Source organism: Macaca mulatta, chromosome 12, assembly GCF_049350105.2.
Source record: "Macaca mulatta isolate MMU2019108-1 chromosome 12, T2T-MMU8v2.0, whole genome shotgun sequence".
In the NCBI taxonomy this organism is placed as follows: Eukaryota; Metazoa; Chordata; class Mammalia; order Primates; family Cercopithecidae; genus Macaca; species Macaca mulatta.
In genome coordinates, this window is record NC_133417.1 from 76,452,989 (window position 1) to 76,472,512 (window position 19,524).

Here is a 19,524-nt window from a genome sequence, read left to right on the forward strand (position 1 = left end):
AGCATCCAATAAAATTCTCCAGGGCCAGGCGTGGTGGCTCAGGCCTGTAATCCCAGCACTTTGGGAGGCTGAAGTGGGCGGATCATGAGGTCAGGAGATCAAGACCATCCTGGCTAACATGGTGAAACCTGTCTCTATTAAAAATACAAAAAAATTAGCCGAATGTGGTGGCACGCACCTGTAGTCCCAGCTACTTGGGAGGCTGAGGCAGGAGAATTGCTTGAACTCGGGAGGTGGAGGTTGCAGTGAACCAAGATCGTGCCACTGCACTCCAGTCTGGGCAACAGAGCGAGACTCCGTCTCAAAAAAAAAACCCAAAAAAACAAAAAAAACTCCAAAGGTAAAACAATGTTTCTGGCTACTCTACAATAATAGTATAACCCAGTTCTTACATACTAAAATGTGCCATCCAAACAGTTCGATGTCTTATAAAATTTGGTTTTAAAAAAAATGTGCCAGGGCATTTCTTTCCTTGCTAATTCTCTGTCTTAGGCCGTCTAAACTTCTCGTTAGTCTGTCAGCCAGTCAGTGCACTAATTGTTTTTAATGGCCTCTTCTCTGTTGACAACTGTTCTAGGCTATATTATTTGTCTGTATTCTTAGATCTCTGGCATGTGGAGCCTTGTGGACCTGGGGAACCACCCCTCCCGAGTTAACTAATTCCTAGAGACAACAATTTGCCTGCCAGCACATCTTTGATATGCAAACCAACCAATTAGGGTTCCAAGCCCAACCTACCTCCTTTTATCAGATCGCTACAGGGCTGCTGAAATTATTCAAACTGTCCAATCATAAGGTTGTTCTGCTTGCTTACTTCGCTTTCCCTTTTCCTCTTTTCAAAAACCACAACAAAGGCTTCTGCACTTTCTGCCTGCTCATCTGGCTTCGGTCCTTCCCTGTGTGGCCCTGCCTGCCATGCCTTGCCTCCCGTTTCTAGGGGACTGTGAACATAAAAAACCTCCTTCCTTCACGGCGATCATTTTATGTCTCTGTGTTGTACTATATCTGCTCAAAACAATTTCCAGGTACATTTTTAGACAATAGGCTGGAAGAACAGCAGCAAGTAAGACACACCAAATCTGTTTTTGAAGAGCTGAAAATCCTTGAAGGAGCTTATGTTTTAGCCTAGGGTTTATAAATTTGCATGAGCATGGGCTCTAAAATAAATAGAACCTAGATGTGACCAAGCACCATTCTTTTCTTCCCCAGCTGGGTATTTTCTGCTAACATGTGGGGTAAAGGTGGTAGATGAGAATTGGGGAATCAAGGATTTAATCCTAATTCTCTTTTGCCTGGATAAAGACCAGACTCTACCTAGAGCACACTCCACCTACTAATGCCTAGGCTGGAGAGAAAGGACCAGGATAGGGTCCTTTTAATTTTATCTTGCCACATGATTAGGAAGATGCAAGATGATTAGGAAGAGGTGTGGTGACTCACACCTATACTCTCAGCGCTTTGGGAGGCTGATGCAGGAGGATCCCTTGAGTCCAGGAGTTCAAGATCAGCCTGGGCAATATAGGGAAACTCTGTCTCTATAAAAAATTTTAAAAATTAGCTGAGTGTGGTGGCACACACCTGTACTCCCAGTTACTCGAGAGGCTGAGGTGGGAGGATTGCTTGAGCCCAGGAGTTTGAGGCTGGAGTGAGCTGTGATCATGCCACTGCATTTCAGCCTAGGTGATAGCGGGAGAGCCTGTCTCAAAAGAGAGAAAAAAAAAAAGGAGGGGGAGGGAGATGATTAGGAAGACTTACCAATGTCTTTCCTGAGTGCTTCCTGCCTTACCAGTTTTCCTTAAACCAAACTTGCACTGGATGCTGACTGAAGTGTGAAAGGAAAGTAACTCTTGGGGCCTCCAAATCACTCAGCTAAAGGGAAAAGTCCAGCTGGGAACTGCTTAGGGCAAACTTGCCTCCCTATTCTATCCAGTCATCCCTCTGCTCACTGAGATAAATGCATAACTGATTGCCTCCTTTGAAAAGGCTAATCAGAAACTTTAAAAATTGCAACTTTCTATAACCTGGAAGCCCCTCCCCACTTTGAGTTGTCCTGCCTTTCCAGACTGAACCAATGTATATCTTACATATATTAATTGATGTCTCATGTCTCCCTAAAATGTGTAAAACCAAGCTGTGCCCCAACCACCTTGGGCACATGTCGTCAGGACCTCCTGAGGCTATGACATGGGCACATGTACTTAACCTTGGCAAAATAAACTTTCTAAATTGACTGGGGCCTGTCTCAGTCACTTGGAGTTCACAGAAGTATTTAAAAATTAAATGGAGGATGAGGCAGATCTTACAAAGCAGTGTAGTGTGGAGGGAACAGAAGTCATGCCTAGGTCTAACCTACTCTTCTTCCCATGTTCTTCTCCCATGCTCCCCACGTAGCATGAAAGAAGCTCTGTTGAGTTAGACATTTTGCTTGAATGCCTCTCAAAGATGCTCTGCTCACTCCCCATTCTCCCAGACACCTTTCTCTTATCCTTGTGTCTGCTTGTCAGTCCAGTGTCTTACTCTGTTCCCTTAGTAAGAGAGTTCCTTCCTGCCTCTTCCCAAAGGAAGAGGCTACGGACCAATACAAATGAAACCTTCCACTGCCCCAGCCCTGCCCACATGCAGCAGGTGGACCCAGAGCCTCTTGAATTGGAGAACCGGTAGAGGCTGCTTCCACAGCCATTATCCCCACAGTGAGAGCAGAGGCTAATCTCTCCAGTTCCCTCAGAGGAAAAGTCCCTCAGCAATGCAGGTGTTTGTTTTAGACAACATAGTCCAGCCTCACATGAAGAAAGCTATTCCTCCCATTAATATGGGTTTGGCTATGTTCTCTTCAAAGCAGTAATCCTTGCTTTATTTCATTAAGAAGCCTCTGACCACTTCCAGTTTTGGCTTGCCTCATGAGTCATGGTGCCGGCAGGGAGTTCCTTTGTCTTGGTCATCTGGGGCAGCTTTCTGGTCCAAATCTGGTTTTTTGTTTTTGTTTTTGTTTTGTTTTGTTTTGTTTTGAGACGGAGTTTCACTCTTGTTGTCCAGGTTGGAGTGCAATGGCACAATATCGGCTCACGGTAACCTCCGCCTCCTGGGTTCAAGCGGTTCTCCTGCCTCAGCCTCCCGAGTAGCTACACTTACAGGCACCCACCCGGCTAATCTTTTATATTTTTAGGAGAGATGGGGCTTCACTGTGTTGGCCAGGCTGGTCTCAAGCTCCTGACCTTGTGATCCGCCCACCTCAGCCTCCCAAAGTGCTGGGATTACAGGCGTGAGCCACTGTGCCCGGCCACTGGTCCAAATCTCTTAACCAGCAGAAGGGACAAAAGAGAAAATGGGAAAGCATGTGAGCTCATCCCTTCTGCCTGTGATTTTCTCATACTGCGTCCGTTCCTCCATTCATCATATGTCCTCAGAAGGCATGAACAAAAGGCTAGGGGAACAGGAGTATTAGGTCAGAATATTTTCCCCACTTGTATCTGATCTTGCAAGAAACAGCTGGTTTGCATAAATCATTTAATTGAAGTGAGTTTAATAAATGAACTATTTACAGAGGTGCAACAGCCTTAAGGGAACTCGGCGAAGAGTGGTGAAGACCAGGGACAAGCACAGCAGGAAGCCAGTGCCACTCATAGATGCGTAGAAGCAAGTGGTGATGGTGTTACCTGACCCCTGTGAGAGCCACAGCTGTGGAGAAGGGAACACCTGAAAGTCCCGTGGCAAAGAGGAATGCAGCCACTGCAAAACCATGTCCCAACAAGGAGTCACAGTGGGATAAATAGGCTGACTTGGCTTCCTGCCTTCTAATCCCCGGTCAGCACCAGCCATCAGCCAAACCCAATTGGAAGCCAGAGGACAAGAAGTGTCAGATGACACAGTCTGTAGGCGTCAGCCTCCCAGAGCACAAGCCAAGGCAAAGGGTGGAGAGTGGAGGGGCAAACAGAGAGGAACCAACACACAGTCAACAATCAGAAGTGAAAAATGGTCAGCTTATCCCACAAAGCAAACCACCGTGGGCGGCTTATTACGACTTACTTTGTGGAAGTTCAACAGACAGATGGCATCTAGAGCACCCGGTACCTCATCTCCGGATGGGTGGGATTTTGGTTTTCTTTCCACAAGCCTCACAACATGTCTCCTTACTCTACATTCTACATCTCTGTCAGGGACAAAAAATTCTGCATCAACATGTTTCTAGCCTCTAGGTGTTTTTTTGTTTTTTGTTTTTTGTTTTGAGACGGAGTCTCGCTCTGTCGACCAGGCTGGAGTGCAGTGGCCGGATCTCGGCTCACTGCAAGCTCCGCCTCCCAGGTTCACACCATTCTCCTGCCTCTGCCTCCCAAGTAGCTGGGACTATAGGCGCCCACCACCACGCCTGGCCAATTTTTTGTATTTTTAGTAGAGACAGGGTTTCACTGTGTTAGCCAGGATGGTCTCAGTCTCCTGACCTTGTGATCTGCCTACCTCGGCCTCCCAAAGTGCTGGGATTACAGGCATGAGCCACCGCGCCCAGCCAGCATCTAGGTTTTTCAGAAAGGCCATCTTCTTCAATGCTGTCCCCTACCTGCTACATCAGGAATCACCCAACAGCATTGCTGCAGGTTATTGAGTCTGATTAGATACTTTGGTGACAAACTGCTTACAATCTCCAGAGGGAAACTTCTATCATTTAACAACTCTGTTTTAAAAAAGTTCACAGGCAGGGGTGGTGACTCATGCCTATAATGCCAGCACTTTGGGCAGCCAAGGCGGGTGGATCTTCTGAGCTCAGGAGTTCGAGACCAGCCTGAGCAACCTGATGAAACCCCCTCTCTACCAAACATACAAAAATTTGCCAGGCATGGTAGCACATGCCTGTGGTTCCAGCTACTTGGGAGGCTGAGGTAGGAGGATGAGTCCAGGAGGTGGAGGTTGCAGTGAGCCGAGATCATGCCACTGCACTCCAATCTGGGTGACAGAGTGGGATCCTGTCTCAAAAAGAAAAATAATTAATTAAAAGGTTAACAGTAAGCCACAACAATATTTATTGAAAAATTTCCCCTTCTCAGTGACAGTTTTGTTTAATATCAAAGTTAGATTCTTTTTTTTTTTTTTTGAGACGGAGTCTCGCTCTGTCACCCAGGCTGGAGTGAAGTGGCGCTATCTCGGCTCACTGCAAGCTCTGCCTCCCGGGTTTACGCCATTCTCCCGCCTCAGCCTCCCGAGTAGCTGGGAACTACAGGCGCCCGCCACCACGGCCGGCTAGTTTTTTTGTATTTTTAGTAGAGACGGGGTTTCACCATGTTAGCCAGGATGGTCTCGATCTCCTGACCTCGTGATCCACCCGTCTCAGCCTCCCAAAGTGCTGGGATTACAGGCTTGAGCCACTGCGCCCGGCCAGATTCTTAAAAGATAATTTAAAAGTTGAAATTCTCTCAGTTTTACATATAACTTCAAGATGATTCAATACCATTGGTACCATTTGGCCATGTTTTCATCCTCCTGAAATGTTTTGTTAAATGGGGTCTGGAATCCCAGAGATTCTCATCTGCTGCTGCTATGAAGCAAAATTAACTCAAGAGTGGAGTGAAGGTGTTAGGAGTAATATTTCAAGGGGGTGAAAACATTAATTGGGGAAAAAGACTAGATACTTTTAGGGAGAGGGATAGAGATACAGTGATGTCGTTATAGAATTATAAGCTAAAGTTCACAAACGAAAAGAATCAATGTTAGGTGAAACACGGAATGTTTGCAGCACTCAGGAACCACCACCAAAAAAAAAAGGTCTGAAAAAATAAAAGTGGAAGATTCAGGGATAGTTTCCATGTATTCCTAGGGATCTCACTCTTCTCTCCTCTGCTCTGTGCCCTAAATTGACCTGGGATGGATTACATGAACTGCCCTGTGGCATCTGATTAGGTTCTGGTTAGCCCCTGGGAGACCCTGGGCAGAAGATCAGAGGGGAGAAGAGTAAGGCTGGAATATTTATCTGCTTCCATCTTTCTCCCTATGGGGTCTCTGCAGGCTGGCTGCATCCCTGTACTCAAGGCCTCTATCGGACTTCCCCCTCCACACAATTTTCTCTCTGGACTCCAGTAATTCTCTACCCTTCAGACTTGGGGCACTGCCTAACTCTGAGGATTGCCACACACTGCCCACAACTTCATAAACAGTCTTGTTCATTATTAAATTACTCAATTCCAATATGCTGTGTGTTTTCTGCCAGGACCCTGATTAACACACTCAGTCTTATTAGCCTCCCAACACATGTTTATTGAGTAACCACCACGTCAAGGAGGAATAAAATGACTAATTGGAGAATCAATGCCTTCAATAGGGCAGTCTGAGAGTGGAGACAGCCAGAGGCAGATCATTATATTATATCCTGACAGGTGACACAAGGAGGCACTGGATGGGGAGGTCAGTGGGATATAAAAGTCTGGGCAGGGGCAGACTCAGGGAAGGTTTCTCAGTGGAGATGGGGTCAGGGAAATTTAGAGGCAGGGGCGTGGGTAGGAAGTGGTCAGAAGCTGCCAGAGCAGTTTACAGCCAAGGACATCAGAGCCAGTCAGGTTATGGTAAGAGACTAGAGGGGAGGGCTAAGCTGGACCAGATCAAAGCCTTGTGCTGGGGAAAGGTGTCCTTCTCTTCCATTTGCTTACTCTCCCCACCAAGGGAAAAATAATGACACAGGTGAGGTCTACAGCCTCTTACTCTGAGCCCTTAATCCTGCCCTACTACCATGGCCTGCCACTCCTATTTCTTTAGTCTGCTTTGAAAATCACCTCCATATACTTCCTGCACATTCTAAGGTCTTTCAAGACAGCAACAAGACAATACAGCAAACTAGTCCTTGGAGATGAGCTACAGAAGAGGGCTAGAAGTGAACGTTCCCAAATGCATTCTGGAGGCCCTGGCGGTCAGAACCCTTTTTCTTTGATAGCATTAGATAATGCTGATACTATTTTTGTCCAGTGGAGAAGGGTGAGGATAATGTTGGAAATAGGGCAGGGAGCGAGCTTCACTTCATCAACAGGGGCTTTGGTTCAAATCGGTTTGGGTGGCCTGGCACTTTGAAAATCCATTTATCACACTAAATGGCAAGTCCAGGTCCAGGAGGTTCCTGTCTTCCCTCTCTCAACAGCAAACTGCAAATAGTTTCATTGCAGGATAAGGCCAAGCCCACTGCTGCCCATGCTGTTTTTGTTTTGTTTCGAGACAAAGTCTAGCTGTCACCAGGCTGCAGTGCAGTGGTGCGATCATAGCTCTCCTGAGCTCAAGTGATTCTCTTGCCCCCACCTCCCAAAGCCCTGGGATTACAGCCGTGAGACACTTCATGCGGACCCCGGTTTACTGGTTTTTGTTTGTTTTTTGAGACAGAGTCTCACTTTGTCATTCAAGCTGAAGGCAGTCGTGCAATCTCAGCTCACTGCAGCCTCGACCTTCTGGGCTCAAATGATCCTCCTTCCTCAGTCCCCAAGTAGCTGGGGCTACAGGTGCACACATTTGTATTTTTAGTAGAGACAGGGTTTCACCTTGTTGCCCAGGCTGGTCTCAAACTCCTGGATTGAAGTGATCTGCCCGCCTCAGCCTCCCAAAGTGCTAAGATTACAGGTGTGAGCGACTGCGCTCGGCCTTTACTGTTAACTTAAAACAAAAAATTATAAATTTGAAAAAGGAGGAGACTTTCTTTTAAAAGGTTATAGCCTGCAAGGTGGCCATTCCATAGGCTGATAAACACAGCCTCTGGCCTAAGACCAGAGACAGGCACTTGGAAGGCAGAGGGGTTGGGGTAGAAGCTTTATGCTGAACAGTTTGGCCAAACATACATACTTAACAGGTTACAGGAGGAACTATGAATATTGATGGAGGTGGTCCTTACACATGCATATTGAACAAACATGCATGTAACATGTTCTCTTTGGGGTGGAGACTTAACATTTAAATGTATTACTTCAAACCTATACTTCAAAAGGTCTTTTTAGGCCGTGAATGCATACAAGTGCAAATCCTGTAAACTGGCCAGAACTAGTCCATGGTCGGTGGTCTTCCTATCAGGAAAAAGTTCCTGAAATCAGTTTCTTGTCCAATGAAAGCTGTAGTTCTGGCTTGTGGAACAGGGGTTCAGTTGGTCAGCGTCTGTGAGCTGATTAAGTTGTAATAGTTTTAACATCGCTTATCTCAAACCAGTGCCTCTAGAGAAAAAGAAAACCTTTGTGGCAGTTAGACCATAGTTTATTCCTTAACTGTAGGAGTGTGTGACTTAGGTCCTTTTTATAATTTGATGTCCTATTGCTACAAAGAGTCTGTTCCGTCCGCCTTATGATTTCTCTTTTAAACATTAATGCTAGTCAGTTGTTGAGTCTAAATTCCAAAAGGGAGGGGGTAGACTTCCTGATTTCCCTTCTGGCTGTAGCTAGAAACTCAGCTTTAAGGTTTTCTGGGGTCTGCTTGGCCAAGGGGGTCCATTCAGTCAGTGAGGGGCTTAGGATTTTACTTTTAGTTTACACCACCCTACGGGTTCCTCCTTAACACCCTTTGATGTCAGAGACAGCAATTCTCCAGCACTGCGGCTAAGGAGGCTTCTTTAGAGTTAAAAGCACACACATAACCTTACCCAACGGATCCCTCTCTTCTCTTAATCAAGAGGGCGCACCACTGCCCTACTCAGCCTCCCCACAAATAAGGACGAGATACGGGAAGGGTTAAAAGCAAGTGGTGGGTATAAAATCCTTGGAATTCTCTCTTTGAGCAACTAACTAGGGCTGTTACTGAAGCCCTCTGCGAGCTTGGATGCTGGGCGAGAGTGAGGCCACCAGGCAGTGAGCGCCCTCGGCGGCCCCGTGATCCCGGGGGTGGGGCCCGTTTCTGAGTTGGGGCTAGCTCCCCACCCCCAAGGGCCCCACATTCCGGGCCAGCAGCCCAGAAAGTCCCTCCCCGCAGGCGGAGACAGCCCCAAGAAGTCGACGCCCCGGTCCCGCCGCCCGGCCACTACCCAAAGGCTGCCGCCGCCTCTCCAAGTTACTGTGGACCCCGCGGTGCGGAGTATGGGGCGCTGATGGCCATGGAGGGCTACTGGCGCTTCCTGGCGCTGCTGGGGTCGGCACTGCTCGTCGGCTTCCTGTCGGTGATCTTCACCCTCGTCTGGGTCCTCCACTACCGAGAGGGGCTTGGCTGGGACGGGAGCGCACTCGAGTTTAACTGGCACCCGGTGCTCGTGGTCACCGGCTTCGTCTTCATCCAGGGCATCGGTACTGGCACCTCCTGGGGGGTGCGGGGAGGAAAGCGGGGAAAGCGACTGGGGGCAGAGGGTCCTCCGTGAAGCGCCTCCCAGCTGAGGAAATATTGGAGTATCGCGGGGCCCAGAGAAATGCGGTGAGGAGTGCGCGGGAAGCCAATTTGGCGGGGTGGGAAGGCGGCGCGAGAGGGAGGCTGGCCGGCTCTGGGGGCGAGACGCAGCTGCGGTTCGGGCGGATAGCAGCGAGCGCGGGGCTGGGGGTGCGCGGTGGAGACGCGCTGCTGGGGGCCCGCCCCACTTGGTTAACTCTTTGCGGCGAGTGGCTGGGACGCATTGGAGGCGCCTCCAAGACCCAGAAACTTGAACCAGGGAGCGATACCGGAGCGCCGCGCAGTCGGGCCGCTGCAGCCCACTCGCCCCGGAAAGTCGCCTCTGTGTACCGAGCCTGCGCAGTCGGGGGCGCGGAAACACTTTCGCCCCAGCCTGTTGCTGAACTTGCTTCCAGCCTGCAGACGAGGAGGGCAAGGCCCCAGGGAAAGATGGCCGGGGCGAGAATTTGCCCCTATTTGTAACATCCTCGGCCCTGGGTGAAGGGGCCGGCCAAGGGGGGCGAGTGAAGCATCCGCCCTAGGTTCCTCTCCTCCTAGAGCGTTAAGCTCAGTCGAGACCTGGAAGCTGCCAGGACTCCAAAGAATGTTTCGCCGCCCTGCCCAGTCATTGGACAGTCTTGAGCCCGACTGGTTTATGTGGCAGCCGAGGGCGAAAGTTCCCCCGCCGGGCTTCCTATTGGGCACTGGCCCAGCACTCCGGGTGGGAGATGCCTGGAGAGGGCCCGCGGCTGCCTTGCACCGAGGGATGCCTGTGCTCCGGCTGCCAGCGGCGCGAGCTGCGTCCGTCTTTGGCCCGCGGCGAGCCAGCCCAGGGCCTGCATTCTCTGGGCTGAGGCTGGCGTGGGGGTGGGGCTCGGCAGTCGCTGGCAGTGTTTGTTGTCGTTGTGTAGTGCCTCTCACAATGTCCTGACAGCTTCCTTCGGTTTGCCGTGTAGCTGGAGGAACCTCTAGCTTGTGGCGCAAACAGCTTATTTGTAACCACTTCCCAAAAGGCATGGCCTTGAGAAAGTAGTTAGAGAAAGGCAGCAAGGGGTGGACTGGGGTTATGTCGCAGAAGATAATCGAGAGTAGTAGCAAGGGTTTGGAAAGATATGCCCACTGGCCGAAATCCCTAGCTTTGCCTCCGGGCAGGCTGCCTTTTCTTCACCAAATATTCAACTCCCCACAAACGAGTGTGCAACATAGTGCTGACCTCATTCCTAAAGAAAAGTGATTTTGGTTTTTGTTTTTGTTGGTTGTTTTAAACTTGTACTGCAGCTTTCGCAAGTGTGGCCAGCATTCTCCCACTCTGGAATGTAGTGGAAGGTGTTACTAACCCTCAGCATTCAAAGGGTTCCCTGATGTGAGATCGGCATCAGGGTGTGAGCACCACTGGGCACCTAAGGCATTTCGTTGCGTAACTCTCAGTTATTTTGCCACTACGCTTATAAGAGAAAAACATACTCAAGTTCCAAAGTAACTGTCAGAAGCACTCTTTCCTTCATGGTTGGAACCCTTAAGTTTGGCCCAGAGCTGTCTACAGCTTGTTTGCTCAAAGAGTAGAACCAGTCTCCTCTTCTACCCAACTCTTCAGAGCAGCTTCTAATACCAAAGAACTTTCTGGAGGTCTTGGAATATCTTCTCATAATTGAGGTTAAGGGAACAAGTGTTATTACTCGTTGCCTGACTTGCCACAGAGGAGAAGCCGTCAGAATGGCTAACAGTGATTGCATGCTGTTTGTCCACTAAGTGCATTATGTCACATGTATGTAAGAGTAAACTGAGACAGAGAAGAGTTATGTAACTTACCCATGAAAGCTGTTTTAAGGCTTTTCAGTGACCTTATCGTCAAAGTTTGATTCTCTGCTTTTATGGCAATATGCTTATTTTCTGCCAAATCTTTTTAGACAGCTAAAACCTTCATGTAAAATATGTTTTGAAACTCTTCATTCATGTTAGAGTCCAATATACAGTTTTCCTAAAAGGTTTTTTAATTTCTCTAAACTTTGTACTTCTCTTAATCTGTTCATATTTACTCTTGGACAAAAATGTGTAAATTTTGGCAATTTTCATCTGCTGCTCTTATGAAAATCTTGTTTCTTTTTTTCTTTCTTTTTTTTTTTTTTCTTTTGAGACGGAGTCTTGCTCTGTCGCCCAGGCTGGAGTGCAGTGGTGCGATCTTGGCTCACTGCTACCTCTGCCTCCCAGGTTCAAGCAATTCTCCTGCCCCAGTCTCCCGAGTAGCTGGGATTACAGGTGCGTACCACCATGCCCAGCTAATTTTTATATTTTTAGTAGAGACAGTGTTTCACCATGTTGGCCAGGCTGGTCTCGAATTCCTGACCTCGAGTGATCCACCTGCCTTGGCCCCCCAAACTGCTGAGATTACAGATGTGAGCCACCGCACCCAGCCGATCTTGTTTTCTTTGGGTTCAGTTACTGTATTTGTATCAGTGGTCCAGAGTTTGTCCCGTCATTACTCATCGTGTTTCCTGTTTGGAGCCTGGATGTGCAAATCACTTTAATCATATAATGCATTTAATTGACATGAGCATAAATGTTTTCATAAATATAGGCACATGCATAGTTCTCCCCAGTTCTTCCATATCTTGGCCCACCCACCCACATTCCTCACCCTAAGTATTAGGAAGGCTCCAGTGGAAGGAGGGGGAGTAATAAATAAACTTTATAGGCCGTGAGGGACCCACACGTTACAGACTTGCCATGTTATAGCAGACTTTTTTACTGTGTGTGATTGCTGCAAGGAGGAAAATTTTAGGCTATGAGATTTCAGATCTCTAACAAAGAACACGATGTAATGGAGTTCTTCTCTTCTGTAATACACAAATATTTGGAGATGAGGAAAGGAAGGCTAAAGTACAGTTATTACTCTAAGTATAAGATGTTTTAGAAATGCAATATACAAATAGTAAACAATATTTGAAATTAAGAACAGGTATGAGTCCTTTGAAACACCTTTAAGAAGTAAGCTCTGGGCCGGCGCAGTTCAGCTACTTGTGAGGCTGAGGCAGGAGAATCACTTGAACTCGGGAGGCGGAGGTTGCGATAAGCGGATATCTCACCATTGCACTCCAGCCTGGGCAACAAGAGCGAAACTCCCATCTCAAAAAAAAAAAAAAAAAAAAAAAGCTCTGGCCGGGCATGGTGGCTCACGCCTGTAATCTCAGCACTTTGGGAGGCCGAGGTGAGTGGATCACCTGAGGTCAGGAGTTCGAGACCAGCCTGGCCAACATAGTGAAACACTGTCTCTACTAAAAATACAAAAATTAGCTGGGTGTGGCGGCACGTGCCTGTAATCCCAGCTACTCGGGAGTCTGAGGCAGGAGAATTGCTTGAACCTGGGAGGCGGAGGTTGCAGTGAGCCAAGATTGTGCCATTGCACTCTAGCCTGGGCAATAGAGTAAGACTCTGTCTCAAAAAAAAAAAAAAAAAAAAAAAAAAAAAAAAAAAAGAGAAAAGAAAAAGCTCCAAAGAAGCAAAGTTAACATAGAATTTACAAAACAAATATCCCTCTCCTCCTTTATTCCCCTTTCCCTTTCTCGCTAACCCTCCCTCTCCTTTTCCCATTTTATCCTCCGTGTCCCTCTCTCGCTCTCCCTTCCTTTCCCCTTCTCTCTCCCCAACTCCCACACTCCAAGTATATTTTGGAAAATGTATATATTCTATATTCAAGTATAGCAGATCATGGGAAATCTAAAACTAAAATAAAATTTTAAACTAGTGGGAAATCTAGCTAACAGACTGACATGAATGAGGAAGAGTTTAGAAGAGGCTTTGTGCTTCTCTGAAAGAAATGTTTCCCATGAAATAAGTATACTACTAGGAAATCAGAGAAATGAACCTTGAAAAGGAGGCCACAGAAAAGACTGAAACAAATAAACGCTCTCAAAGTGGCTGTTGACCTTTTAAAGGTTCAGCAAGGTGGAATGTGTTCTTTAGTGAAAGGTAGAAAATTCAGCTATCTAAGTTTAGTGAAAAGAAGCCTTGGCAATTCTATACTCCTTCCTTTCCTGTGTAGAACTCGTTTTATTGTATAAACTGAAGGAAGAGAAATTAAATAGTTTAATGATCTCAAGTTGATTTTGTGAGAGAATATAACTACCTTTAAGTAACATTTAAAAGACTAACAGAAATTAAGAGCAGTTCTTAAAAAGCAGTTGGGATATCCTATTAATTTATCTAAAAGTGACCAAATTCCATGATTACTTAAATAGACTTGAAAAGCTCTTGGGGTAAAATCCAGCAAATAAGAAAATGGAGAAAGTGCCCTAAATACCTACTCTAAAATAAGCTTCAGGGACACCATTGATAATAAAACCTGTCAATCTTAGCGATACAAGGGTTTTTACAAAGCATAAAGAGATGATTTAAAGAAATTTTGTGAAGAAAACCACAAAAAATATCCCCAACATATTTTTTGTTGTAAACAAATACACATAGATTTTAAAATAATGCAACCAATAAAAATGTTTTAGATATGACTGTGGTGCTCAGTTCTATATCCCCAGCACCTAGAATAACACTGGGAACTGGCACATGGTAGATGAGTAAGTAGTTGTTGAATGAATGATTATTTCTGTACCATCATTGAATTGTTAGTAACAAAATGCAATTTACAGCCACTTATTTGTGACTATAATAATAGTGTCTAAAGTAAATACACGCTTGTCTTTCCCTAGCGATTCTCCTGTTCAGCCAGTTTAAAAGCACTGGCTTATCAACCTCCAGGAAGAATGGACATCTATTGCACTGCAAATGCATCTTTATTCTAAGGCCTCTAGCTGATGAGACTGTTGCTGCTTAAGTACAGTCTGTGCCTCCTTTTCCCTTCATCCCAGTTTTCTCTCCTTTTTCTGCATCAAGTTTCCCCCCTAACTGGCTTATTTCCAACATAGTATAATTTCTATCATCTTCGAAAACAAAACAAAATCACTCTTGACCCTGTATGTCCCTCAGCTACTGCCTCAATTCTCTGCTTGCCTTACCACAGAACTTTTTGAAATTTTTGTCCATACCTGCAGTTTCTAGTTCCTTTCTTCCTATTCTTTCTTGAGCCCTCTCCAATTAGGTTTTCACCTCCTGCTCCACCAAAATTGTGCTTAACATGGTAGCTAATGATCTCCATGTTGCTAATTCCACTGGTCAATTCTCAGTCCTCATAGTGTTTGAGTGGAAGGCAGCATTTGACATAATTGACCCCTCACTCCTTGGGACACTGTCTTTTTTTCTTTTTTCTTTTTCTTTTTTTTTTTTTTTGAGACGGAGTTTCACTCTTGTTGCCCAGGCTGGAGTACAATGGTGCAATTTGGGCTCACTGCAAGCTCCACCTCCCGGGTTCAAGTGATTCTCCTGCTTCAGCCTCCTGAGTAGCTGGGATTACAGGCATGCGCCACCACGCCCAGCTAATTTTGTATTTTTAGTAGAGACAGGGTTTCTCCATGTTGGTTAGGCTGGTCTTGAACTCCCGACTTAAGGTGATCCACCCGCCTCAGCCTCCCAAAGTGCCCGGATTACAAGTGTGAGCCACCGCACCCAGCCAGGACACTTTCTTTACTTGGCTTCTCTTCACCTGGTAAGTTGGGTGGCTTCCAGGACACCTGATTCTCGTGACTCTTCTCTCTTTCCTGGCTGCCTCATCCTCAGTCTCCTTTGCTGGTTCTTCCTCATCTTCCTGATGACTTCAGGTTAGAGTATCCCATGGCTCAGTCTTCTGACCACTTCTTTTTTTTCTACACTCACTTCTTTAGTGGTCAATCTTATCCAGTCTCTTCTTGGCTTTAAGTACTATCTACACACTGAACCCTCTCAAATTTGTGTATTCAGCCCAGACTGTTCCCTGAACTCCAAATCCAAATATCTATTTGCCTACTCAAACTCTCTACTTGAATATCAAATAGACATATCCGAATCTCAGCTCTTGATCTTCCTCATGCCTGCAAAACCAACTCCTCCCAGCACAGGCTCCACCATCTCAGTAAATGGCAACTTTATCCTTCTAGCCGTTCAGGACAAAATTATGCAGTCATCTATGATTCTTCTCTTCCATACTCCTCAGCCATTTCACTAGAAAATCTTAGAGACTCCAAATTCAAAATACAGTATTATCCAAATTCTGACCACTGACTATTAATTTATTGTCTGTCTTCTCCTACTAGAATATAAGCTCCCAGAAGGAAGGGATTTTGTCTGTTTTCTTCAATGCTGTATCCATAGCATTACCTAACACATAATAAGCATTCAATAAATATTTACTAAATTGATGGAAGTTTGGCCAATTCTTTAAACCAGAGGGTCACACCTACAAGGATCAGTGTACAAAGTAAATAGGTGAAGTCGATTTAGTATACAGCACCCACCAGGGTGTCTTTCTGGATTCAACTAGATATTCAGACACGAGAGACTACTGCCAGGGGCGGTGGCTCACGCTTATAATCCCAGCACTTTGGGAGGCCAAGGCGGGCAGATCACCTGAGGTCGGGAGTTCGAGACCAGCCTGACCAACATGGAGAAACCCATCTCTACTAAAAATACAAAATTAGCCGGGCATGGTGGCTCATAACTGTAATCGCAGCTACCCAGGAGGCTGAGGCAGGAGAATCACTTGAACCCAGGAGATGGAGGTTGCAGTGAGCTGAAATCACGCCATTGCACTCCAGCTTGGGTAACAAGAGCGAAACTCCGTCTCAAAAAAAAAAAAAAAAAAAAAAAGACATGAGGGACTATTAAGACCATACTGGACACCAGTCTACTCAGAATGATGTAGGACAGAAGCCAGAGCTTGCTGGCAGGGCAGTGGCAGGGCAGTGGCAGTGGGCATCCTTGCAGCAGCAGTCAACATAGCCCTCAGTAAGCTATCCTTTCCTCGGGTGACAGCTCAGGCACTGGGAGATGAGATCTGCACTGGTGAGATCAGAGCTTAAAGTCCCCATGCCACATAGGAACTGTCTTTTGTAGTACTCTGTATGCCTAGTTCCATGATCCCTGCAAGGGATATGTAGTGGGTTGAATAGTGGCCCCCAAAAAGATATGTCCAAATCCTAATCCCAGGTATCTGTGAATGTGACCTTATTTGGAAATAGGATCTTTGCAGATGTTAACTATGGATCTCAAGATGAGATCACCCTGGATTTAGAGTGGGCCCTAAATCCTATGATTGGCGTCTTATAAGAGAAAGGAGAAGGAGATTTGAGACAAAGACACACAGAGAGGAAGGCCATGTGAAGACAGGCGGAGATTGGAGTGATGTGACCACAAGCCCAGGAAAATGGAGAATTGTCGGCGCCCCTAGAGGCCAAAGAGGGTATGGCATGGCTTCTTCCTTAAGACCATCCTGCTATTTATTATAACACCTTGATTTTTAATTTCTGGCCTCCAGAACTGTGAAAGAATAAATGTGTTGCTTTAAGTTACTAAATTTCTGGTAATTTGTTATGGTGGCTCTAGAGGATTAATATAGGATATAACAGTTATCACTGCACTCTGGGAAGCCCAAAGTATTGGTATCGTCATCAGGTATTTACAGATTTTTCATTGTTTCAGTCCAGACACAGTTTACCAATTGGGTCAGTTTTTATTATTACCAATGTTGCCTAATAACTGGTGACAAGCCACTTTATCTGTTTACGAGGACAGTTAATTAAAGATCAGATCGTCATGCAGCAGAGCACAGGTGTGAGAGGTGGGAACTGTAGGGAACTACAGAGTGCCCACTCCTGGCAAAACAGGAAGTTTCCACTTAGCCCTAGTGGGTCATGGCTACGTGAGGATGCCAGTCCAAGGTTGCCAGGGCTTCTAATTGTCCCGAGAGAATCCAGATTTTTAAAAAATTGGTTCAAACGAAAAGTAAACCAGCCACAAAAACAAAACCTCTAAAACATTGGGCTGATCAAACAAAACAACATCTTTGGACCAAATTCCAGTCCATAGCTTCCAGTTTACAGGTGACTCCTGCTAGGGTTTTCTGACTTGACTTTGCAAGGTTTTACATTTTTCCCTTAAAAGGTAGAACATTCTTCCTTTTTAAGAAAGATAGAGGGCCAGGCACAGTGGCTCATGCCTGTAATCCCAGGACTTTGGGAAGCCACGTAGGGAGACAAGTCTGGGCAACATGGTGAAACCCCATCTCTACAAAAAAAATACAAAAATTAGCCAGGCGTGGTGGTGTGTATTGGTAAGTCCCAGCTACTCGGGAGGCTGAGGCTGGAAGATCACTTGAGCCTGGGAGGTTGAGGCTGCGGTGAGCTGTGACCATGCCACTGCACTCCAGCCTGGGAAACAGAGCGAGACCCTGTCTCAAAAAAAATAAAAAAAGAAAAAGAAAAAAAAGAACAAAAGAAGGTTAGACTAGAAATCTTTGTTATAACTTTTTTCTTTATATAGAAACTTCCTTAAAAGGTCAAAACAAGCTTTGAAATGTCTATACAGACTTCGGCTGTACTTTTCTAAGTTTTTTGTTGTTGTTGTTGTTCAATTTCTTAATATATTATCCTATCCATTTAATTAACATATTTATTAAGTACTTACTGTGTGCCAGACACTGTAAAACAAGTAAGATACAACTCAGTCTGCAAGCTGTTCCCATTTGATTTGGTTGGACACGAATTATGGTTTCTTTCTTTTTGCTTGTTTGTTTTCATACAGGGTCTTGCTCTGTCAGCCAGGCTGGAGTGTAGTGGCGAAATCATGACTCACTGCAGCCTTGACCTCCCAGGCTCAAGTGACTCTTCCACCCCTCCCAAAGTGCTGGGATTACAGTTGTGAACCTCCACACCGTCCCAGCTCAAATTATGATGGGGATTTTTGTTGTTTTGTTTAGAGATGTAGTTTATACTGATCCTTAAATATTTAGAGCTGGCTGGGACCTTAAGTTCTACCCTTCATATTAGAGACCAAATGTCTGGCCAGGGTCAGACAACCAGCTAGTATCAGAGCCAGTACTCTTTCTAATCCGTCATAATACTGATATGAGGCACAAGAAAATATAGCTGATCTTTCTGAAAACACACAATTTCTGAATATTTTTAAATGTGTATTCAATTAATTGATTTTTTTTCTTTTTATACATGTATTTGGTACGATGTAGCTGCCTTTGCAAGGATTTTAATCACTCAGAGATGTTTCTAGGCCTAAAAATATCTTCCAAATCATCTGAATCACTTCCTTCATTTTGAGTTTTCAGAGATTTTCAGTTTCATGACTTTCATGCTGTGAGACAGTTTGAATGCACAGCCATGTTTCAAAGCTCTGATTTTCTTTGACAGCCACTGCAGGAATCTTTTCAAGAAGTTTATTTAAAGCAGATTCTCTGCTTTTTCATTTAAACTTAAGATTCTTTGGATAGAATCTGGTAAGCTCTTGCGTGCAGAGGGAAATGAGTTATGGAGACTGATAATCCTGTTCTGAGCATTCTGCTAAGGAGACAGAAATAATACTTTATTCAAAGAGGGAAGGGAAGTGTAATGGGCACACCATGTTTAAGTAGAATTCGTAAGTGTTGTAAAATTCCAGTGTACTTCAAACTCAATAACTTACTCTTATTTTATTTTTGAATTCACTTCAAGTTGTTAAGTGGGTCCAAGTGCAGAATGCTTTTTACTTATTTGAAAGGGCCATTTGGTCTTCTATTAGCTAATACTTGGATCAGCAGTACAATTTTTCTGAGTTTTTTTATTTGTGCATTTTATGGGCCTGGCATGGTAGCCGGCAAAACCCTGTCTCTACAAAAAAATACAAAAATTAGCCGGGCATGGTGGTGTGCCCCTGTAATCCCAGCTACTCGGGAGGCTGAGGCAGGAGAGTATCTTGAGCCCAGGAAGCAGAGGTTGCAGTGAGCCAAGATCACGCCACTGCACTCCAGCTTGGGCGACATAGTGAGACTCTTGTCTCAAAAAAAAAAAAAGACTAAAAAATAAATATGTGAGGTGATGGATATGTTAATTAGCTTGATTTAACCATTTCATGATGTGTGTGTGTGTGTGTGTGTGTGTATATATGGAAATGTGTGTGTGTGTGTATATATATGGAAACATCATGTTGTATAGCACAAATATATACAATTTTTATTTGTCAACTCTCTTAATTAAAAATAAATTTAAGGCCGGGCGCGGTGGCTCAAGCCTGTAATCCCAGCACTTTGGGAGGCCGAGACGGGCGGATCACGAGGTCAGGAGATTGAGACTAGCCTGGCTAACCCGGTGAAACCCCGTCTCT

The 19,524-nt window shown here is 45.5% G+C and overlaps 2 protein-coding genes across 3 annotated transcripts in view; both read left to right on the forward strand.

Annotated features, from left to right (window-relative positions):
- The window catches only part of LOC144333405 (uncharacterized), a 229,918-nt gene that overhangs the window by 75,410 nt on the left and 134,984 nt on the right, over positions 1-19,524 (forward strand). The gene's annotated exons all lie outside the window — the stretch shown is intronic.
- The window catches only part of CYBRD1 (cytochrome b reductase 1), a 28,562-nt gene continuing 17,881 nt past the window's right edge, over positions 8,844-19,524 (forward strand). The window contains 1 exon segment of one of the 2 annotated variants that reach the window (NM_001193742.2): positions 8,844-9,218. In NM_001193742.2, the coding sequence (NP_001180671.1) occupies positions 9,026-9,218 (193 nt within the window). In that variant the 5' untranslated portion in view covers positions 8,844-9,025. 2 annotated transcript variants of the gene reach the window in all.